The 24,358-nt window shown below is 42.5% G+C and overlaps 2 protein-coding genes across 6 annotated transcripts in view; one reads left to right on the forward strand and one right to left on the reverse strand.

The window, feature by feature from the left end:
* Positions 1 to 9,512, forward strand: part of slc2a4rg (SLC2A4 regulator) — a 39,190-nt gene extending 29,678 nt beyond the window's left edge. For both annotated transcript variants that reach the window (XM_023278633.3, XM_023278636.3), the window contains 2 exons: positions 1,154 to 1,281; positions 3,824 to 9,512. In XM_023278633.3, the coding sequence (XP_023134401.1) occupies positions 1,154 to 1,281; positions 3,824 to 3,935 (240 nt within the window). In that variant the 3' untranslated portion in view covers positions 3,936 to 9,512. The remainder of the gene's footprint in view (positions 1 to 1,153; positions 1,282 to 3,823) is intronic.
* A 244-nt stretch (positions 9,513 to 9,756) lies between these two features.
* zbtb46 (zinc finger and BTB domain containing 46) overlaps positions 9,757 to 24,358 on the reverse strand; it is a 62,863-nt gene continuing 48,261 nt past the window's right edge. For 2 of the 4 annotated variants that reach the window (XM_023278638.3, XM_023278637.3), the window contains exons 5-7: positions 19,571 to 19,911; positions 18,076 to 18,118; positions 15,297 to 17,961 (exon numbers count right to left, since the gene is read on the reverse strand). In XM_023278638.3, coding sequence (XP_023134406.2) covers positions 17,162 to 17,961; positions 18,076 to 18,118; positions 19,571 to 19,911 — 1,184 coding nt within the window. In that variant the 3' untranslated portion in view covers positions 15,297 to 17,161. Of the gene's footprint in view, positions 14,115 to 14,212; positions 14,391 to 15,296; positions 17,962 to 18,075; positions 18,119 to 19,570; positions 19,912 to 24,358 lie in introns of those variants that run through there. The other 2 variants (XM_055012898.1, XM_023278639.3) reach the window with 2 other exon arrangements.

Below are 24,358 nucleotides of genomic sequence, written 5' to 3' on the forward strand. Positions count from 1 at the left end.
AAAATGTTAATGACTGAAGACAGTCTTGCCTTGAATCAGTCTAGGCTCATTGGAGATGGGCCTGAAAGATGAAGGAGGCATATATTGCATTTTAAAAGCATGTCAGACGTCTTTAGCTACAGAATGTTTCCAAACTAATAAAATGAACTTAAAATCAATAACAACACAGCCAGTCAACCACTGCAGGGACACAAAAAAACTCTGATTAGAGCCCATGATTAGTTTTGACAGTCTTACTCATGACAGGTTAGTCTGTGGTCCATCTGTTGTATGACGACTTTACATAAAAATGTACATTATAGCACAGAACTGCATCAGGTATTTACTCTGTTCCAGGAACTAGTTCCGCTGTTTCATCATGACTGTGTTGCAGAAGACTTTAAGACATACATGCGCTAATGTCTGAACCACGGTCATGCTAAGCTGGATAACATTTGTGTATTTGTGATAGCTTGTGCCTGTCTCATGATGACATAGAAAGCTTTCAGAAATTGGACAACACTGTGCAAAGCTCTACAAGGGGATTTTGTGGCTTGACAATCATGGATGATAAAGAATTTTCTGCCAGTCAGGTACTGAAACGACAACAATCGCTGGGAAAGAAGGACCAACTTTCGCACATTCAGTTTAATCATGTATTTTTTTTAAGTTAGTGAATAAAAAGTAACAGTGTATTAAAATGTGATAAAAGCATTGTTTGAGATGTCCACTGCAGGAGTGGTATTTACCTCTCTTCACTTTAAAAATATATTTAATTTAACCAGGAGAGGCTGGACTTTTGCATATTAATGTGTAATATGAGAAATTCACTGCTCACCAGGACTAGTGAAGGTACTGGAGCTAACATAATGTACAATAACAGAATCTGCACATTCCATTTTATGCAGATGTTTTATTACTGAACCAAGCTTTTCAGTTGAACGACAGATGTTCTAACCAGTTAGTTACCTACTAGTGATACTAGTTAGTAATACGGTTGTTTCTTGTGTTTTGTAACTACCTAAGCTTTGCATATTGTCTGTTTAACCCTTGTATGATAACTGACCTTTTCTCTCTGTTCAGCTACATTTGAAAGTAGTCCAGAGGCTCAAAGGCTCCAGTGTGTCAGTGTAATATTAAGCAATACACTTATGATGTCTTTTCATTTTGCCAGGGGCCTGTGACTCATGTTCGGACAGTTAGCATCGGTGAAAAGCGGCAGCCAGCAGCCAGCACACACACCACTGTTAATAAGAGCCACACTTTAATAACACCGGCAACTAAATCCACACCAGGAACCAGGTATGCATCAGCCATTTTCTGTGTGTGCTGTGTCTCTGTGATTGTGTTAGGATTGTTAACCCATTCTGTTAAAGTCTAGAAATGGGGGTAGTACTGCTCCACTTATCTCTATATTTACATTATATCAGGGGTCACCAATCTTTTTGAACCTGAGAGCAACTTCAAGGGTACTGAGTAGCACAAAGGGCACCTTGTTTGATACAAACTTCCTCAATAGCAAACTTGCGCCATCACCTTTAAACAATAATAATAATAATGAAAATAATATGTAAAAAGACTTTCTGATCACATTTATGTTAATTATTCCTTAAAATAATTATTAACAATGATTTCCACAATGACGGTAGGAAACACACACACACACACACACACACACACACACACACACACACACACACACACACACACACACACACACACAGGTATATGGAAATCTGTTCCAATATTTAAGTCAGAGGTATCCCATCTCTGAAACTTTGGTAAATATCTTTCTTAGCAGTTTTGTATGAATCAGCATATTTGCAGCATTTTGTTCAAAATCACACCAGTTACATTTCTGTGCAAATTGTCACTTCTAACATTTTTAGGAAATCATTAACTGTCATCAAATCATGCTTCATTTGTGCAAACTACTACCTTTGTAACATTTTTGAACAATTCATGAACTCTGTCCCATGTTTGTAAAAATTATCAGTTATGTAAGGAAAAAAAAAATCAACTCTTTCACATTTTGAAATGAATCCTATCACATTAGTACCAATGACCAGCATTTTCACCAGTATTGCAACATTTTTAACAGATCATATCAACAAATCATTACATGTTTTCAACAAATTATTTTTCACATATTGTGTAATGGCACGGTGTTCTGAATGACAACATGTTACCTCTTTCTTTGTCTGTAAATGTGTGTTAGTGGGAAGCCTGGCATTGCAGAGCTTATCATGTCTTACCTTTACCTTGTAGCTCACAGTTCAGATGGTTCAGTTTCCCAGTGATGTCCGTTAAAAATGCAAGGGCAAGAATCCACTCAGTGTCCTCAAGCACCAAGGTGTCTTCACCTTTGGATTGCATCAACTCTTTGATTTCGGCCAACAGTGACAAAAAACGCTGTAAAACTGGTCCCCTGCTGATCCATGGGGTTTCTGTGTGTAGTAACAGGTCACCATGTTCAGCTAACAGCTCCTCCAGCAGCACCTTCAATGTCCTGGTTGTTTGGCTTTGGAGCCATTTATGATCTTCATGACACGAGTCATCACATGATCAAATCCGGCCACTTTTGTACATACATATGTCCTGCTGGTGAATGATGCAGTGGTAATGTAGGAATGTTGGGAAGTCTGGATCACCTCTGCATCGTACAGTGAAGCCTGCATGCCGACCCGTCATGGAGGGAGTCCCGTCCGTCGTGACTAAAACAAACTTTTCTAATGGTACATTTTTCTCCACGAAGAAGCTTTTCGCCGCGTAGCAGATGCCCAAGCTGCCTTTAAGTCCCGGGTTTTCCTGTCCGTAGTGCGCATACAGTCTATGTACTACCAGGTGGCTAGTTAGCATGGAAGCTTTGTAGCGGCTAAAGTAGCGTCTCTCCACATTGTGCCGCTTTGCCGACGCAATAGTCGCCCCGCAAATAGGACACATACGTTTATCTTTCACTGTCGTGAAAAAGAACTCTTCCTCCCAATCATCGTGAATAAATAGTGTTTTCTCTTTCACTTCTCTGTCGTGTTTTGGGGGTAAAAACCACATCTAGCTTCCTAAAGTGTCTGCGCCCGGACGCTTCAGCAGTGACGTGGTAGTTGGACATGCGCAGTGAACTTTGACTCGGACATGGTCAAAGTTCATTTACACCGAAGACATTTTTGTTTTTAAAAAAAATTATAATAAATATTGTAATTCAAAATCTGCATTAATGTAAGTATTTTTGATTTAAAAAGAACAACAACTATAATTTTTTATAAGGAATTTCATGGTGACTAGTGTTATTTTTAGAACATGTGTGGCGGGCAACTCACATGGTCTCTGCGGGCAACCAGGCGCCCGCGGGCACCATGTTGGCTACCCCTGCATTATATTATTCAGCAGGCAATATTATGAATACCAAATTGTGTTTCTTTCTTTTGCATCTTTCTGTTAGGTTGGCTTAGAACACAAACCTTTTACTTTGAGAGGGGTTGCAGCAGCGTGTTCTAGTAATATCAAATAATAGTATGTTGCCAATGGAAGGTAAAATAAGAACATTGAGACTAATTTATGTCTGTGTGCTAATGATACAAATCCTGCTAGATAGCTGGCCATGATTGATTTCTTGTAAAATTTGCCCCAATAAATGCACAGAATTGTGATTATACACTTCCAAGACCCTGCTTTGCTCCCAGCCTCAACCTATTCAACGATATCTTTGTCGTATCTCATCCTACCCTTACGTACACATGTACACATTTAGTTGAGCACATTGTACATATATGTGTGTTTTTTGCCCATGTGGGCGTCTGGATGTCTGTGTGCATGTCCTTATGCTGTCACATCTGCTGTTACCAAGGAAACCCCGTGGGGAGGCGAAGAAGTGCAGAAAGGTGTACGGCATGGAGAAGAGAGAAATGTGGTGCACAGCCTGTCGCTGGAAAAAAGCCTGTCAGAGATTCACCGACTAATCCAGTCCCCTTCCCCGGTCTGTGAGATGAGCTCTTCCTCACTCGGAGTGACAGCAAGGTGGACTCTTCCACCGACGAGATGAGGGGAGATTTCTTTTCGATGGAGTTCTCGGTGCTGCTTCCTCCAGCCCAGCAGGGGAGTTCGCCTTCTCTCTTTTCCGTTTCCAAACACAAAGAGAAAATAAAACTGGTTGGTAAAAACAAACAAAAACATCAAGAAAAACGTTATTTTATGCAGGTTTTGAGACTTTTTCTAAGACTGAGACATTTTCACTCTGTTGACAAATAAGGAAAAAAAAACAAAACATTTAAATTGGCTTATGAACCTTGTGATTTGATTCTTTGTTTTTCACTTTCTTCAACTCAAGGCGATGTTTAAAGACTACAGATAAGCTTTTTGGTATACTCTGTTGTTCATTATAGGAGCATCATGTAAGCTACTGTTAAGGAGGTGGATCATGACACTTTTTGGAGGTTCAAGGGTTAACACCAGATCTACTCGGTATGAACTCTGTAGCATATCCGTTTCTCATCGTCACTGTGTAAGGGACTTCAAACCTACCAAATGCAAAAAGCCTGTTCGCATACAACCAACAGTTTTGGTTAGAGCTCTGACATCACCGTCTTCTGCAGTCTCACTGCATGTCAACCGCATGTCTGGATACATATTGTTCAATATCAAACAACTTGTTCATTACACAAATTCCACACAGCCAGCTGTACTTGTAGTTTTGCAAAACTGCACAAAACCCTTCACACCAAGTGGTACAAAATGTTTTCCCTTGATGTTCCAAAATATTTTCGAGAGATGTACAAAATATATGGTATATATATTTCCCTCTCTTCTTCTCTATACCTTTACCCTCGAGATATGCACCTTGAAGAAATATGTCATCTTTTAGAGTACCACTGTAACCCCCAGCGTATGCCTACGACAGTGGATATCCGTTTCTTATATAGTTTATTTTCAGCAGTGACTTGCTGAAGCAACTTGCAGTTGCACTGTGCAATCAGCAGAATTACAGCATTTAATATTTTCTACTTTGTGGTTGTCATTGAGTCATGAGTTGAGGCAGAAAGACTCATTATTCTTCCTTTGACAGCTGATGTTCTTAAAGAGATTGTTTACCACAACGATACGTGAATGATAACTGCCCTTTGAAACTTTAACTTACAGTCTGACTGATGTAAATTGTGTATGTAAGTATATAACATAGAGGTTGTAACCCAACAATCACTACCTGATAAGACTTCAGGCGTTCTAATTCATTTCTTACAGTTTTAAATGGAGAGGTTACCCATTCAACAGTCTTTGGAATAATTGCAATTAACCAGCTTTATATTTAGATGCCAGATGTAACTTCGTAGGATCCAAGACTTCCCTGTCCCTTTGTTTTAATACATGCTGTGTTTAATCCTCGAAATTTATCTTTCACTCCGGTGTAACATTTGAAAATAGATTGTGAGAATCAAATCGAGTCAGTGCAGAGCGGGGGTGTCGGTGCTCGACTGTACACTGATTCATGAGTGTGTCAAGGTTTCTAAAATGTTTTACCAAAATGGAGTCTTACTTTTTAGGATAGGCCTGTAATAGTAAAAGGTAGGCCAAGGTTTCCAAGCTTTAGATAAAATGTAGGTGGTAGATTTTTAGATAGTTAGACACTTAAATTTTTTGATATATCCCTTTTTAATGTGTTTTACAGCATTAGTGATCGTTTGAAGAAAATCATTCATTTTACTATTACTACTCTATTTTGCTACCTGTTTATTGATAGATATAAAGCAGAAAGGAGAAGATTTCTTTTTTAAATTACTGTCCCTTCTTCAAAGTTACCAGACCTCTTGAGGGGAAAGCACTTGTAATAGGCTTAATATTGGACAGCTTAGTGATGAACTCTTATTGTTGATGTTAAAGCTCGAAGGACCAGACAAAAATCAGTGGTCATGGTTAAGAATATTTGAAAGAATTCTTGCATTCGAAGATCCCCTGAATAGTTTTAATTTATTATTTTTCCCCCTTAATAGTAATGTGTAGTTGTCATTGACTTTCTCTGAGTTGACTCAATCTATTTTTATGTTAAATGACTGAAAAAAAGACGATGCAGATTTTTTTTTTCTTTTCTTAGACCCTCAATTCAGACAAGGCGATACACCTCAAAAAAAATTTAAAATTACACAGGTAATTTTCTGATTTGCTCTCAAAAATGTAGTGAAGACAGTAAATGTATGTTTTCGAAGTGATTCACCATCGTACTGTATGTTAGCAGTTTCTTGAATGTGGATTCTGCTGTGTCCTCTTCTCTCTATGCGCTCCTGACACTGACCTGACCTGATCTCAGTAGCAACGTATGACCAACACAGTGCCTGTCCTCTCCGATATTAACAGGCCATCTTTGAGCAGGCTCCTTGATTGAGATACAGTGCGATTTCAGACCTCTGTCGCCATAGAAACACCTGTGCTGTCCCTCTGTTGTCACGGGCTCACGTGTGCTGTTGGAAACCAAGTGAAAGGCGACCGGTTATCACTTCTCGATGAAAGCTGATGCCTGAGGTCAGAGCGCAAAAAACAAAAGCATTAAGCACACATGGTTGCTTTCATAGTAGTTTATATCCCATTCAGTTTCTGTATTTTTGAAAATTTATGATCCTCCCTGTAAAATTCCAGTGACATCCCAGATAAGCTAAGGCCTCTTCCAGTCAGAAACTTCACCAACTTCACCAAGTGCCAATTCAAAGAATACAAAAAGGAAAAGGTATACTGACCTAATGAAATTGCACTACGTTGCACTGCGCAAAGACATGTTTTTATACATGGACATTTTATATACACAAATTTTTAAGTGAAAGGGTATTTTGTTTTCAGGGGGTGGGAGGGATATCGTCACTGCCCGGTGGAATAAATGGGGTGTCAGGGATGTGGGGTCGTGAACCTCTGGGGTCCCCCATTATTACCAAGCGATCTAAACAGTTGATGTCTTGCTCTTTGTGTCAGATTTATTGTACCAGACACAGCGGTGCTGGCAGTTTTAGGGAGTGTGGTACTGGAAGTACAGTGTGGTACTCAGTCAGTCACTTTGCCTTTCCTTGGACGAGTGCCAAGGGTCGAAAGCAGTACCAGCCTTGTCTCAGTGATGGGAAAACACCAGTTTCAGTCTGTAACTACTCATTATCGTCTTGATAACGGATCTTTTACACTGTTTAATTGCCTGGGTTTTTTTCTCACAATACTCACAAACTTTCTATCTGTAATTTTCGGCTTTGTGCTTCCTTTACTTAAACATAAAGAAAAAAAAGTTCTCGCTTCTTTACATTTTACTGAGCTGAGGTAGTAGCGTGTACATACTGTTATTAGTGCTGGATACCACTTTCAGTTTTGTTAGCTTAGTTTGGTCGTTGGTAACATGTCGAATGCAACCCGTTGAGTCTCTCCATCCTCAGTGTAAGCACTTTTAGATTCCACCAGCAGGGTTAGAGGTCAGTGCTTTTGCTGGCAGACAATGGGACTTTTAGCGCATGTTAAGCTAACAGGCTCATGTGCTTGCCAGCTAATATTCCACCTTTTTTCAAATTGCACTAAACTGGCCTGTGACGATCAAGTCCTGCGGCTATATCGGTAAGCGTTTGGTTCTTTGAGTGCAGCATGGGTCACCGTTGGCCAGAAAGAAGCGTGGGTACAAAGTTGCTCTTGTGTGCAGATCTTTGGCGAGAGAGCTTTTTTGGTGACTTCTTTGTAGAATAAATCACCAATTACAACTTTGACCTACAAAATGGGGGATGGAGATTGAAGGTGACTGTTGATGGGTGTGCGTGGAAACTTTTTACAGTAGATGGACACGAGACAAGCAGTGACGATATAGGTGGATTTGCAGTTTCAGGGCTTTCTTGTACATATGCAACATAAAAAGAAACATGAGGCTTTTTTTTCATATATTGTTGTTTTGTTTGTTGTTGTATCTCTGTTATATGAAAAGGAAACTTTTTTTACAGTACAGTTGCTCAGAATATTTTTCTTTCATTTTTTTTTTAAAGTCGATTGAGAAGCTATAGTGAACAGATTCATTGTATGTTGTAGCTTAGAGGCAAAGGGGAGAAAAACAAAACCTGTTGAATGTAAAACCTATAAAAAAAGTCTTTTTTTTGTTGTTGTTGTAATAGTTGCTGGCTAGTTTGTACTGCCTGTAGTGAACCTGTAGTCGTCCTGATTTCGGTATCCAAATTTGAACACCCACAGACAGCTGTCGCCACACTGCTAAGTCATATAAAATAACACAACCGTGCAGTATTGCTTTACTATCTTACTTTGTGCAATGAGATGCTTTAAAATGGAACAAGAACTAACTTGCTTTTTGGTGACATCTGGACTCACACTCTTGCTGTTTTGTCTTTTGTCGATCACCCTGCCAAATGGTAACTTTTTCTGAATAAGTGTGGTTATCGTCGTTGTGGATGTTGTTTGTGGTTGTGACATTAAGTTGTTGTTAGGCAGGATAATCCTAGACCTGTGGTCACCATGGAAATTTTAAGCTTGTGGGAATCTTTATCCTGCCCTGCACATTCCAACAGACAGCATGCTTTTAGTGTCTTCCACTTGCTTCCTAAAAGACATATCCTTCCTATTTCCTTTTCACTACAGAAACTCTTCTCTGATCACCTTGTCCTTTTCCATTTCCTGTTCTTGTGCTGTCCAGCTTTACTGTGGTCCCACCCAAGCCTTTACCCAGTATATTAAGCTAAACTAAACCCTTGAAATGTGCATCAAAAAAGCCTTTGTTTTTTTTCTTTCCAAAAAAAAATGTCAAAAATTGATGTGCTGCTTTCTTGAATGTCAGTTTTCGTTTGTTTGTGAATCAGCAGCAGCAAAGCCAATAGATCTCCTTCCAAAATAAATGTAATGCATTGCAATGGCAGCTCCACTCAGTTCTCTGCTTCTTCTACTGTGCTCTTATTGTTTGTCCAGGCGTTTACCCTGTCTGTCACTTCTCTCATTTATGACCATTTTTTTTCTCTCCTGTTGCATTTTTACCCAGCCTTGCAGTGGCTGGTGTGAAAACCAACCTTTGCTTCTTTTATTTCTCATTCATTGATTGTCTGGTTGAGTTTGAGGTTGTTTTGCATGTCTAGCATCGCTCATTTTTTTCCTATTCTTTTTTTTTTTTGTTAGGAGATACAACACTGAAGGGTTTTATGTGTTCGATTTCCCTTCTCAGTATCCAGTAACCCAAAGCTGATGTAGATTGTTTTCCTCTAAATGCAAAAATGCTCATTGCAGCCTGACAAACACACAGACACACATACACACATAGTGCTAAAAGCGTTTTGCGGGAAACATTACATCAGCCTTGGGTCTTCACTGGAGGGCAAGATTTCTCCTGTGTGTGGGCTCGGCCTCTGGTCTTCATCACCAGTCCCACACACATGGAGGAAGCACTTTCTGAGGAGTGGTGCACTCAAGGAGTATTTGTGTGAATGTCAAGCCTATGACTAGTGCTTGAAAAAGATGGATGACCATGTATGATGCTGATAATGTGATCTATGTGATGTAATGTGATGGAAAGAAAATAAACCTGAATGGAAGAAGTCTGCGATCAGGTTTTTTATACCATATGTGATGATGAATAGAAGTATTTTGTGAGATGTTGGTATTGACAAATCTTCCAAAAAGGGAAATACAGCAATTTAAGATCAAGCGGGTGGATTCACTCCTGTGTGTCTGCTTTCTTTGACTTGTGTCTTCCTCCCCCTTGTGGACAGCAGGAGGTTTGACACCGTGAGTCCCATCAACAGACATTTAAAACAAAAAGGCACAGCGCACATTATTCACTTCTTTACAGCAGCAATTTCAAAATTTATTGAGACTGATTGGTTTTTGCAAATAATAGTCAAGCTAATTCTTCCACTAAACATGAAGTTAGAAAGAGGCTTGGACGGCTGGTGGGGCCTGTCCCAACATCAAAACAGGAGGCTCATGGTTGACTGTAAAAATGTTTTGTGATCAGTACTATCAACCGAAAAAATATCTGCACAAGAGCACTTAAATCTGCCCGAAACAAAACAGGTGTAAAAACAGGACAGGTTTTTTTGATTATTTAGCACATTTTGTTACAAACACAGGATTATGATAATAATCAATATAAAGTCAGTATCATATTGAACAATATTCCCAATGAAAATAAACAAACCTCAAGCTTCAAGTGCGACCTTTTACAAATTAAAGACCCTCTGAAACTTGAGAGAGAAAATAAATAATATATAATAGTAATATAAATTCATATATATGAAGGTATACACACATCACTCTTAGTAGAAGAACAAAATCTAAAGTAAAAAGCGCCAATTTTGAAATATAGTATAATATAGATATACCCATATCTATGGCTTCATGATTTGCACGTGTGAATCAAGCTATACAGGCTAAATGAGGATTGCAATTTGTACACGTCTAAGAATACCCATATTCATCTGCAATAGAGCAAACAGTTCCAGTTTTGCATCGTGTGGAATGAGACAGTTGTGTGCAGATGCCGAAGATGTCGCTTTGGTATGACAAAATGAACACAGGCATGCAGTTAAGACCACAAGAATCAGGGCACAAAAGGTCATCAACACACGGTGGGAAGGAGAATCTGGTCGCCCATTATGATTTGTCTCTTTGAAGTTTTTATCCTCGAAACAAACAAACAAAAAAGACACATTTCGCACCTCCAATCTGATCATCTCGGTAATCTCTATCCACTGATACACATATTCAGTCATCTCTTGGAAGCAAGCACTCTCACAAGCACACAGGTGAAATGTCATTGAGGCACATATTGAGGGGTTGATGGCAGACATTTTCCTGAAGTACAACCCAGAATGAGGAAGAAGACGTACAGTACAGGTCGTGAGAAGAGCGCAGGGCCGGGGGAGTCACGCATACATCCAGATGTCTCTCAGTGGTCGCAACGGCGCCACGGGACAGAGATTTGTCACTGATCATGGGTTCCTTCCACACCCACCATTGACATTCATAAAAATTTCTACCCCATTGTCTTTCTTCTATTTTTTTTTTACACCCCAAAAAACTACTTGATAAATGGGTCAAAGAAAAAAAACAATAAATAACACCAAAAGAATAAAAAATAAAGACAGTTGCCAGACATGAAGAAAGCATCACGAATCGCACTGGACTGAGAGTTTCTCAGCAGGGGTTGATGGGAAGTGCAGTCCATGGCACCTGTAGCAGAGAGGCCTGATGTGTGCGACCAGCACTGGCAACAAAATGTTTCCCAGAGTTACTACTGCAGCACTCGCTTTCCCTTTATGCAAATGAACGAGAGTTGAGCCAGTAAAACACCAGCATATAGAAACACAGCGTGTAGACCGAACACTCTGCTATCTGAGCCGAGCATTTCGTCTGCACGCTGCATTACTACTTGATTGTGTGTCATTTGAGGCGTGAGACAGTGGAAACCAGAACAAAAAAAAAAAAAAGAAAAGAAAGAAGCTTGGTTTTAGGATGCAGTCTTCAAAAAAGCTAGCTGGTCCTTTCACACAGCCCTTCATATTCACAATAATACCATAACATGTGCACTTTTTCAAACTGTGACACATAGTGACGGGTTCAAAAAATAAAAACAACCCAACAACAAAACCGTTCACCACAACAATAAATCCAAAAAAGCACCTGCACACACAGACTGTGAAACAAAAGCACTTCATGTATATAAAGTACAAGATTGTTTTTGGTTTGATATTAATCAATTAGTGTACATTAGTGATGCAAAAGCGTGTGCTGAATATATGTTTCAATCAAATATCTAACAGAGAAGTTTTGACAGTCAATGTGTTTTTCCCCCTTGGTTAAAAAAAAGCAAATACGACAGAAAAAGCGTAAACTGGCACAATAAAAGGTTGATAAAAGCCCCATGGCTTGCTGTCCACAACAAGGCAAAGTATAAAAGCTTTTTTTTCTTATACAAGATATAAAATATCAAAAAAAAGAAAACACAATAAAGCTTAGCATCCAGCACTTAATAATTAATAATAGTAACATCAACAACAGTAATCATAATTCTGATATTCATAATAATAAGACATGTCATCTGCCTCTCTTGAATTGTCAATAACTTTGCCGAAAGCATGGAAATAATCTTAAGAAAATCAATATAGACTATTTTTGGACACTGGACACTCATTCTTGCATACTGTACAAACACCCATCCTGTTCCAGCCTAAACACACACAGAGAGGAGGGAATGACTTTTCAGAAAATTAGGAATCCACACACAGGTTTTTCAATAAATAGCTGTTAAACAAAACAAATTAATATTACACTCTCTACAAATATCAAGCTCTGAATTTCAAGCACAATTTTGATCCTCTTCTTTTAACCTTACAAAGCCAGAGAAAGCATATCACCAAAAGAAAGATTAACCATGGAACGAGTCTGCATATTCTGTATCCAGGAACTGGAATTACATGACTAAGAAAAACAACAAAATAAACTGTTTAAAACAAAGGCAGCTCCTCCTTAGGTGTGAGAGACTCGGCTCTCAGGTCCTATTATTCGCATCCTCCAGTGTGAGAGAAACTGTACCAGAGACAGCGAGAGAGACAGAAAGAGTTATTAGTGTAGGTCATGTGGATCCATTGTGTGCTTGAGTTGATTTTCCAAACAGGGAAGCAGAAACCGACGTGTATAAAGACGTCTAAACCTCTCACATACACTGACTTTCAGTCTCTCTGTCTCTCTCTGTCTCGCACAGCTTTCATTCCCCTTTTTTTCCAAATTCCAAAAGTCGTATGTACATCTCCAGTATTTATTGGAATGGATCGATAGAAACCAGGTGGTAAACTTAAGCGAAGAAAAGATTAAGGACCACACTGAAAGGCATAGGCTCTATAAACAGCAATCTGCACAAAGACTCAGTGATTTCTATATCGTGATAACAGTCAAGAGGACATAAAGTATATCCTTAAAGGTAGGTGCGGTCACCGAGTTGTTTAGGTAAGTAAAGATCAGATCAAAAATGTAAACCACGGGTTCAGGGCTTTGATAGAAGTCAGTTGTCATTAAAGTGCAAGTCTGTGGCAGTAGGACTCTGCATCAACAATGTGCCGTCGGGCTGCCCGGTCCTCTGACACATATAGCTTTGCAATAGATTTAGACTCTCCCTTCACTCACAGAGAGACACTTTCTCCAGAAAACATTACAGACGAGGAGGAACGACCAAGACTCTTCTCCTCGTGACTATTCCCCTACACTGTCAGTGATCCTTGGTTTCCATGGTGATTGTGATGGCAAACATACAAAGTTGCAGTCTAGCGTTGGGCGTGTCCTTGGCAGCGTCCTCGTTGATTCCTGTTGTGACAGAGTAGAAAACTACTGGACTCTAGCCTGAACCCTCAAGAAAAAGAAACACAAAAAAACACTGCATCAGAAGTAAAGGAGGTAAGCAGAAAAAGCCTTGCACTTAAGCCATCTCTTGATCACTCTTCTTCTACTATGGCAGTCAAGGTTTAGAATAGCGTAAGTGTAAGTGTGTGTGTCAGTGTGTGTGTGTCTGCGTGTGCGTGTATTTGAGTGTCACTCAGAATGGAACTAGATCATTGTCGCGCATCACCCTACAGCATTTCCATTCAAAGGAAGGCCTGCCCACTGTGGGACGAATGGGTAAAGAGAGCAGAGGATTCTGCCTGAGAGATCACAAGAGATCTTCAGAGATTGATGATGAGCCACTAACAGGAGCTGGACAGATTCTATGAGATCCAGGCGAAGTCCCTCTCGCTGCCGTTCTGCTGCTCCCCCTCCTGTGCCGAGGAGTCACTCTCCTCCTTCTCATTGTCCAGTGCTCCGTGCGCCTCAGCGGTCATCCCTGAGTCCTTCCACTTCCCTCCTTCCTCCTCTCCTTCTCCCAACATCTCCCCGTCCCCTTCCACCATCATCTCCTCCTCCCCTTCTCCGTCGCCGTCGCACTCCGCCTGGTCATCGTGGAAACGATCGCCGGGATACAGCTCCTCCTCCGGAGAGATGTCTCCGCCCACCTCCCCGTTGTGGTCCAGCAGGGCGGCCATGCCCCGACCGGAACAGTCGGCACAGACGCCATGGCGACGGGAGCCGTGTTTGATTCCAACGCTGGCTGCTGACATGAAGACTCGGCTGCACACTTTACACACATACTTCTTGTCTTTGCTGTGGACCTGTGCAGGGGAAACACATCATTTTCTAAATTTTAACTCACACTTGGAATGAGGTGTAATTTACTGACTCCTACAGGAGATTGCTTAGCTGCACTCACCAGTGTGTGTCTCTTCATGTGCTCCCTTCTGGTGAACTTCTTGCCACAGATTTCACAGGGGTAGGGCCTCTCGCCAGTGTGGGAGCGCATGTGCCTCTTTAGGATGCACTGGTGCATCGCAGAGAAGCTGCAGTAGGGGCACTTGAACTTTTTACGGATCACCGTGAAGTCATTCACTGTAAGGACAGGCATGGGGAGCGAGGAAGGACAGGAAGAGAGAGAGAAGGAAGGGGGGATTGATTAGTGTTGAATGAAGCTCATTTAAATAAGCCGAGACGTCACTTTTCAGTTATTACATTTAATTAGCGCCATGGTCTAGAAATGTACCATCAATTCCCATGGCCACCCCAATCCCAGTCAAAGCTACAGTTGCCCTGGCAACAGCTCTTCCTCCATACTAAAGCAATAAAGGCAAGGAGATACTATAAACACATGACACAACAGTCAGTCTGCCTTAGTTGCTCTAGAGGGTCTCTACTATGGACAGCAAAAACACAGACAGAAAGACAAACGCAGACGATGACGAGAAAATAAAATCACCCACACACACAGGGAGGGAAATAAAATCACACAAAGGGAGGCTACAGCAAAATAAAGAAAACAAAAAAACAAATATTAATACCATGCCTCAATCTTGTATAGAGGCTCGGTAAGCCAATTATCAAAGCCTTGATTCAAAAGGTAGTTAAGCAGGTGAAGGGGGTCCAAGGCAACAGATGTGCCTGGTGTGTTGTAGCCAATGACAAACTTTACAGGGACAGCATACAATATATGACTGGATTTATGAGTATAGGAACACAACACGCACTGTGCACATCTACTACACATCAAGGAGGGGTCAAAACACACAGTTAACGGTGATAAACTTGAAGTGATACAATATAATTACCTCCATCTGCAAAACGACTTCTGCTCTGATTAAACGTTTAACAAAAAACATGCAAGGACACATGAACCGCACAACAGCTTTAGGCATTCAGACAGTTTTTTTCGGTTAAGATACAAAATCAAAGAGAGAAATATTGTGGTGGATGCGTGAATGGCTACATAGCACTTGCATAAAATAGAGAAAACGGCAGCAATGTTTTCACGTTTTCCATCACAGTTTAATTTACAGCATAAAATCTACAAGCGGAATCTCATTCTGTTTAAAAAAGTACAGATCTTTGTACAGTACATGGGTTTCGATGAGAAAATCTAGAATGAAATATCTTTCAATATTTACAGCAACACTTACTTAAACACATAAAAATCACACAATGGCTGTACAGTTTTTTGTTTGTTTGTTTCTCCTCAAAGACTGGCTCTGCAGAGTTCCTGATTAGTTCCTGACTTCTCTGAGCCCGCCAGTCTGTTTCAGCTGCTGGTTAGGACAAAAAGTGCAACCTGAAAAATGGGATTTTGTAGCAGAAAGGATTTGGCATTTGGGAGTTACTGTATATGTGAGTTTATTCTCGGTGTGCTGAAGTGAATCTTAGAGGTAAACACAGGTGGACGTCTTTCCTTTGGGTATAGTATTCACAGTATGATTATACACAATAAACCTTCATTAATGGGCTCTACCAAGACAATATCTCATTGCAGGGTAAAGGCCTGCTGTAAACTCAAAGAAGAGAAAATTTTGGCAGAAACCGGTGTGAATTTACATTAGCAATGATTTTCAGGCCAGTGTTCACACCGATTTCGAAATTCTGCAAAACCCACTTGTCAACATCATCCACCTCCGCCCCACTCAGTCCTCACCACCTGCATTATTATTCTCCTGCATCCCCCACTTGTCTCTCTTGATCCCCAACAACCACACATTATCTGTCCACAGTTGTGACATCACTAAGCTCATCTGCTTTAAAGGGCATCTGCCCCTCGTTCCCCACTTCCTCTTCAGATGAGGAGTCAGGGGTTAAGAGGGTCCGGAGCCGTGAAGGGCCAATTACTGTCCAGCTCCAGCCACACTCAGCCACTGCAAGACTCAAAGATCTGGGACAGAGGAGATGGACAGAGAAAGAGAAAATGACACCACCCAACCCCCATCCTAGCTGCTGCTGGTCTATTGTTTTAGCTGGCTTTGTCTCATTCAGCACATCCCCTCCATCTGCACCGATCTGACAACACGGACTGAAGGTGGTCATGTCAGGCTGAAGGAGTGAAGATGAGCATCTACGTGTTGAAAGTATTGAATATCTTTGTCTTTTCTTCTCTTTGACCATTCAAAGAAAAGTAATCATAAATATTTTTTTTTATTTCTATTTGAGGTCTTTCATAGCAGTTCTTATTATTTATTGAGATGCACTAACACTGGCAACAGTCACAGTCTGATATGGGTTTGTATTCTGTTCCCCTGCTGCAATGCTACAAAGTTCCTGCAGGTGGTGTGGTTGTGTGGGTTGTGAGTCCCTGGCAGAAATGAACTGCATCTGAATGTCTTTGTGTCCATAATGCAGGGGAGGACACTATGATAAAGATCTCTCTGCCTAAAAAGGAGAGAAGAGTTTAGTCAGACTGGTGACTGGCGACAGAGAGTCAGACAAGTAGTTTAGGCCTGAGAGGTGGAAAGACTCCCCCTGTCTGTCCAGCACCGCAGCGGAAACTAATTCACCTGTTTATTGGTTGAGTCAGTGCTCACCAAAACCTAAAGTTTTGGTCACGAGTCCAAAGTTTGTTTAAACAAATCTGTTTTGCATAGAAATTGTGCGTTTTTGACACATAAATTTGTATGAATCATCCTTTTTTTAAAAAAAAAAAACAATGGCATTAAATTTAACAAGCTGTTATAAAAAAAAAAAGAGGTGTCCCAAGTCATGTCATCAGACATTTGATTTTTAAAGGAATTCTTCCTTTGTCAGTGTGACGACACCACAGAGCATTTTTGGCATGAATGTAAAACACATGTGAGGATACACTGCCAAGTGATGGGTAGGAATGTGTGTAGTATACAGCTTGCAGATCAACTCAGTTTTCAACATCGATACTGCGACTATGATTGTCAGCTTTCATCTGTTGAGTTAGCCGCCACAGGGGGTCAATAACCCCACCCTGAGACATTTCCATTCCAGTGCTGCCTCCCAGCACAGCTCCTGGCACTGACCCCACCTGGCAGCACACTTTAACATGTGTCGCCAGGTTTTTCTGTGTGCTAAAAGCCTTGGCACAGGCCGGGCAGGTGTGCCCTCTCTCTTTGGAGTGCACCGATGACAGGTGCCTGTGCAGGTCTGTGCGGTCTCTGAAGTGTTTCAGACAGTATACACACTGCATCAGCTTCTTCTTGAAGTGGATGGTCTTCTCGTGTCGGTCTGCGTTAGATTTGAGGGTGAAGCTGGCGGGACACTGGGAGCAGAGGTAACGCGCCGGCGTAGGCTCGGCCACTGCAGAGCGGTAGAGAGACTGGTGGAAGTGGAGGGGCTGGGACTGAGGCTGGTGATGGGGCTGGGTGGGTCGGTGGTGCGGACCTTGCATGCTCGGCCAGTCCAGGGACAAGGCCATCAGAGACAGGGTGTGGCGGTATTCGTGTTCCCTGAGATGCTCCAGGCTGCTGAACAGCCGTTTGCACAGGGAGCAGGCGAACCCCTGTGAGGGCCAGGCACCGTGCTCTGGCAGGACTCTCTCCCCTGATCCAGCCTCGTCTCCCAGCACCAGCGGCCCTCTAGTCCCTCTGCCAGCCATGGATACTGACGCAGGCACAGTCAAGCCACCAGCACAGCTCCCCTCGCCCATCTGATCCCTCTCGACAAGAGACTGGTCACCTTCCAAGGCTGAAACAGCGAGAAGGAGGGGGAGAGCGAGAAGTGAGCGAAATCGTGAGGCATAGTGGGCGCGAACTCTTAAATTATCGAGCCATGACACGCTTGAACTTTTTAAAACCATACCTGTGCTGTATTCTTTCACATCTTCTTTGTCTTTTATGCCTTCCTGTAAGCATAAAACATCCCGTTATGTCACTCACACACATTAATACAGTCTGTATGGAATGTTGTCTGGGCATGCAGGAGGCAGGAAGGTGATACAAGCTGTGAAGACAAGGTTTTTTTTTAACATGTAAGAAACACAAAGAGAAAAAAAAAAGACATGAAAACAGAAAGTTAAGTAAAAAAGGAAGCAAAACAAGGTGATAATTATTTGAGATTAAAAAGCAAACATGGAAATAATAAACAGCTGATAGGTTCTGGATGCTACAACGGTCTTAAGGGACACAAAACGAGCAGTTAGGTTGATCTACAGCATTAATAATATTATCTGCCTGCTACTCACACACTCAACGCTCCCATGAGGTGCAGCAAACACCCGTCCCTACTTCTTTCCTCTCTCCTACAACCCAGCTCACCCTTTCTCCAGCTACTCTCGCGCTCTTGCCATTCCTTCACCCCCACCCATTTGCTCAGTCCCTACACACCTCCTCCTCCTCCTCCTCCTCCTCCTCCTCCTCTCTAAGAACAGAACACCATGCACTGGGCAAACAGATGGCTTGTCCGTAGAGATAGGGAGGCTTGTTGGGAGGCAGGTCCACTGAAATCAAATGCTGCTCCTAAATGCTCACCCGCACACACACCGCCTGGCACAACAACTCCCATCTACACATGCTCATATCGCCACGCACACACACGCACGCCCACTCTCGCGCTCACGCACACACATGCCGAGCAGAACAAACAATTTCCTGGGCTGTGAGAGCAAACCTCTCATTGTCTACTAGTATTGATTCTCCTCAGTCTCATCACACTACCTTGCCCGTTATCTGCCATATCTCTAAGCGCACGCCGCCGTTGTGACTAGATGTGTCATCTCTAATGTAACTACTATAAACTACATTACCGCTAATGCCGAGCAAAGACTCCTGGCTTGAAGGTGAATTCAGGTCTAGCTATATTAAAAGATTATCTGAGGAAGGGAGACGAGAGTGAAGAACAGGCAATCTGAAAAGGAAGAGACAGCAAACAAAGCATACAGAAAAGAAAGACAAACATAAAAAAAGAATTAAATCAAAAAAAACAAAACAAACAGACAGCATTTCTTCTCCAGTGTAGCAGGAAATATGCCAGATTCCACAAAGGGAATGAGATACAGAGGGAGGTTGAGCAATGATGGGCTCAAGTGTAAAAAAACAAAAACACTTGTGCAATGATGAGACCTAACCCCATTAACCCCCCACTTCTTCTTGTAATAACTCCCACCCCCCACCACGTCACTGGCCACTTCCTACTCTCCGTCACCTCTCAACCTCCCTCGGTGTGTGTGTGGAAGCAGGGTGAAGCTGCCCCCTGGATGCTTCTCTCCACTCACTGTTACAAACTTTCATCTGACAAGAGGCGCGGTACCCAGAGAGCAGCCTCTGCCCTGGAGCTGAGCCAGGCTCTGTGTGCTTACCTCAGGCAAGGTGGAGGGCTCGGGGCCCTCAGGGGCCTCTTCCACTTCCATGTCCAAGCCTTCTGAGCGTGGCAGGGGTGCCCCAGCCCGCAGACCGGGGGCCTCCAGGGGCCGAGGCTCAGAGGGGTGCAGTGGCGTGGGTGGAGTGGGTGGGCAGTATGCTGATGTTGATGATGATGATGATGATGATGGCGGTAGTGGTGGTGAAGATGGTGGAAGATGAGGAGGAAGAGGAGGAAGAGGAGGAGGAGGAGGAGAGGAGCCAGCCCCCTGTTTGTTATGAATAGTGGCCCCCGTGGCCCCTGGCCGGAGCGTGCTGCAGTAGTTGTTGGAGCGGAGCCCTGAGGAGCACAGGAAACGAGTCTCACCCACCCACTCACGTACAACTGCATCTCTGCTAGCAGCTGGCCACCAGAACACAACGGGAGAGAGTGGGCAGGGGGGCACACAGAGGCTGCCAGTGCTACACTATCAAACACTATGGAGAGGGGGAGGAAGAAAAACTCTGAAGTTTCACTTTCCACCAGCCAAGGGGAAAGGGTTAGGGCTTCTCTTCTCTCTTTCTCTCTTTTTTTCTTTCACTCCTCTGCTCTCCTTCTCCTTCCACCCACATGCGTGCGCAGAGGATGGCAGCGTGTGTGTGTGTGTGTGTGTGTGTTTTGTGAGAGAGTGTGCATGTGTTGTTGTGTGAGTGAATAAAATGCATATAAGGAGAGGGCTTGAGGATCCTCTGTAGCGTGGAGGGAGATTGTTTTGGAGAGGAGCCATCTTGCAGCTCGAGTGAAGACTTTTTGTACACGCAGGGTAAAGGACGACTACATCGACCATGTAAGATGTTTACCAGCAACAAGTTAAGGCACGCTGGATAAAGAATTTGAAATTTCTTGCAGAGCCTTTCCATAAGCTTTTCTGCTACATTAATATCACCATTAGCTGCTACCAAGAGTGCATCTCCTTCTCTTTTTTTCCCCTCCTTTGATTAATAGTGCGTATTAATCAAAGTATGATGTATTGCAGGTTATTCTCGACAGCGTGTATGTGCAAGTGTGGGCAGCATTTTGGGGAATGTCTCCAGAGTTATGCAGTGGGTTAGCCATTCATTGCCCTCCTCTGCGCAACGGACAGAATCACACAACCATGAGGCTCGACCGTGGACGGATTCCTGGAATGTTAAACTACCGCACCCGACACTCCCCACTCCCACTTACTGAGAACACACACAAATGCTTTACTCCCCATCTCTTCTTCCCCACCCCGGCAGTGACAGGAGAAACAACATTAAGAGCGAGGAAGAGACAAAGACAGAGAGTAAAAGGATGAGCTACAGGTGAGAGGGAGCAGCTCATTAACAAATGGTGTTCTGGCAGGAGACGCTTTCTCAGGAAAGGAGGGTCTCGTGGAATAACTACGGCAGTTTGGTTTGGTTGGAGCCTTTTGCAGAAACATGGAACATGCAAACTGTATGTTTTATAATCCCGTCTCACTGAGTTTGATAGTGCAGTCGTGTCTGGCAAGCTGTAAAGAATACAAATAACAACAGGCTGACTCACTGCACAGCGACAAGAGCGAACGATAAAAGAAGACTAATACGGTCATGTAGAATAACGGACTTACTTCGATTCAAAATGATCATATACAAACTAAAACATGCGTAGATCCTTCCACCTGCCATCAGAATAGCATCAAGACTCATTAGGTGTGTTTAGGCTTTAGGGAGGTAATAACTGTAAGGAGGTTGACCAGTTACCACCAGCTAATAAACTAAGACTTTGTAAGTCTATTAGGAGAAAATAGCCAGATCGAACCATGACTCCGTAGCAAATAAGGCTTAGTGAGGCCTTGTTTGAAATAACCTCTGGACGGTTTTATTGTCCTTTTACTGTTTTAAAAGATACAACAAATTTCCATTCATGTTTTAGACACTTTATTTTCCTCATGCAGGTAAAGAGACTTTTAGAAAAGCGCCGGCAACCACAAAGTTTATAAACAAAGTTAATGAATCGAAAATATTGTGGCAAACCTTTATTTTATTTATCTGTCACTGTTTATGCTTTTACTCACACATTTAAAAACAGAGACAGACCTATGGCATCGCTATACTTGATCCATGTTTTAAATTTGTGTTGCAATCATGCATACATCCAGAAAAATCCCTGGAGAGCAGCTATGGAGCCACAGGGAGCTGTTGTACGGGGTGAGTCAATTTTCGAAAGTAGATGTGAAGTGATGAGAGCTGGCAGTGGAGAGAAAAGTTCAATAATGTCAGTATGATCCCTATAGTTAATTGGATGTTCTTTACAGCCCGTTCGCGGTGGCAGTGTAGGCAGGTGCGCAGGGATGGTCCAGCAAAATCTATTGTCTGGCATTGACTGTCTGACGTACAGAGGGGTAGTGGGGCCAAATCCCAATGATCTTAATTGGATTTTCGAGGCTGATTGACATACAGACTGGTTTTACTGTATTTTGGCATTCCTCGTGCACAGAGGATGTAGTCCATGACCCATGCAAAGGATCGCAAAGAGGAGCTGTGCATTTGAATTGTGCTTCCTGTCAACAGGGTGAGTCGGATCAGTTTGCTATCAGGAGAAAGGGAAATTCAACTGTAGAACGCTGGTTCTCAGTTTAGTCTAGATTTTGGACTTATGAATCTTTACAAGAAACATGTTTTATTAAACAGTCAATTACACAGAAAAGAAAGAAAAAGAGAAAGGAGGAGGAGAGGGAGTGGGAGACAGAATGTCAAGGCCTTTTGCTGATATTCAGTGGTCTCTCTTGAATCGGGCCAGGTGACCTTGCTCTAGCTCCTCTCCGTCTAGATCGATACTTTCCCAGGATTTTAAAACCAACATGCTTTGATGCTCCACGGCCGAAGTAAAAGAGGGGGGAAAAGACAGGAGTGAGACAAATAAGGAGGAACCGCAAGAGCTGGCCAGAAGGGGAGGGAGTGAGGGAGAGCGTGAGGGATGAGTGTTAAGGAGGGGTGAAGGAGAAATAGATGGAGGGAGGGATGGTGTGAGGGGGAGTACGGGAGGGAGAAAAGGACAGGAAGGATGTTAAGCAGGGGTGAAGGAGAAGCAGGGGAGGAGAACAGGAGAAGGGGGAAAAGGGCTGGGAGGAAGGAGGGAGGGAGCGGTGATCTGTCAAACCAGGCAGACTTATCCTCCGCCCAGTAATCTGAGGTACAGTGTTTGTTTATTTTCTATCCTCATTTAGACACAGGGACAGACCCGGGGTGGGAGGGGAGGTTGTTGGCCATCTCGACAAGCCCATTTCCCCAACCCCTATTGTGTAGGGAATAGAAAATAGGGTTTGGCTAACCAAAAACCTCCGTGAGGTTTCTTTGGTGACAGCTGAAATACAGATATAGGGCTCATTTAACGTGTTTTTTTTTTTCTATGCAGGGTACAAATGATTAACATTCTCTGAATTCTCCAAATGTCCTATTCATATAGTCAAGGCTGAGTATGTCTGTAAAGTCTGAGTGTGTATCAAAAAGCCTCCTCTTCTCTTTTCTGAAGCTTGTGAGGCTGTCTATCTGTGCTGTGACAGCATCTGATTCTCCTCTTTAAGCCAACAGAAACATCTCAATCCCACACACTTAACACTTGCACAAAAGGGGTGATGCGATGTGACGTGCGTGTGCGAGTGCGTGCAGTGGTGAACGTGTGTTTTGGTCTATTCAGTCTTGGCCCTGTCTTTTATTTTGTAGGTGAGTGGGGCTCAACTCAATAGACATGACTAGGCTCGGAGTTGTACCCTTCCTTTGCCTTTCTTCCACTCACAAAAACTGGCAGAACTCGGGACAAAAGATCCAATTACTAGCCAGTAAAAGCAAAAGAAACAAACACACAAGTTGAACACACACATACACACACACACACACACACACACAAATGTGCCCACGCGGACATGGACTCAAGCAAATATACACTCACACTAGGGCACACACACACACAGATACACACATGCAGACACACTGACAGTTTAACACCCTCACTGAAAGGCAAAAAAACTGTCTGAACACAGAAAAATTCTCTTGTTCACATCGATAAACTAAGCACAAATGCAGCTGCTTATTGATCTATTATTGATAGGATTAGAAAATGGTTTATTGCACAGTATCTGGAGGAATGGAGTGGAATATAATCAGTGATATAAGGGTCTCTTTTACCCCAGATAAGATGAAAATGTCAAAGGGGGAAAGGACGGTTGTTGCACGCACAAATTGAAACAAAAAAAACTGTTCACATACGGGTTGCACAATCATTCATGATGATAAAAAAAACACTTAAAGCTCACATTATTATCACTTGCTGTAATTGTGTTTGTCTCACACGATACCAAATATCTTCAAATGAACGAATGCGAGGAAAATACTAATGTCGAAGACGCCTTCGACGGCACGCAGAGGCTTGTTTTTGTAGTTGAGCAGAACAATTAAGTAAAAAATATCTGAACAGTTGCTGCTGTTCTGTCGTGTTATTTTGCTGCTGTGAAATGCAGCCGTAGACCCACTGATACGCACAAAGAAACTGTCACATAAAACCAAACAAATTTTCTCAAGACAGCAAGAGCGATCCCAGCAAAATGTTCTCTCACTGAGTCACTGCTGACTAGTCATCACCGGCGTTGCCACACAAACTGGTTGCACACTCAAGTGGCACCACACACACACACACACACACACACACACACACACAAACACACACACATTCAGAGTTATCCAAATACAGTGGCTGATGAGGTAAAATACTGTGCAGCAGAGGACACTCATGCCAAAAGCGGTCA

This window comes from Amphiprion ocellaris, chromosome 8 (assembly GCF_022539595.1).
Source record: "Amphiprion ocellaris isolate individual 3 ecotype Okinawa chromosome 8, ASM2253959v1, whole genome shotgun sequence".
NCBI lineage: Eukaryota > Metazoa > Chordata > Actinopteri > Pomacentridae > Amphiprion > Amphiprion ocellaris.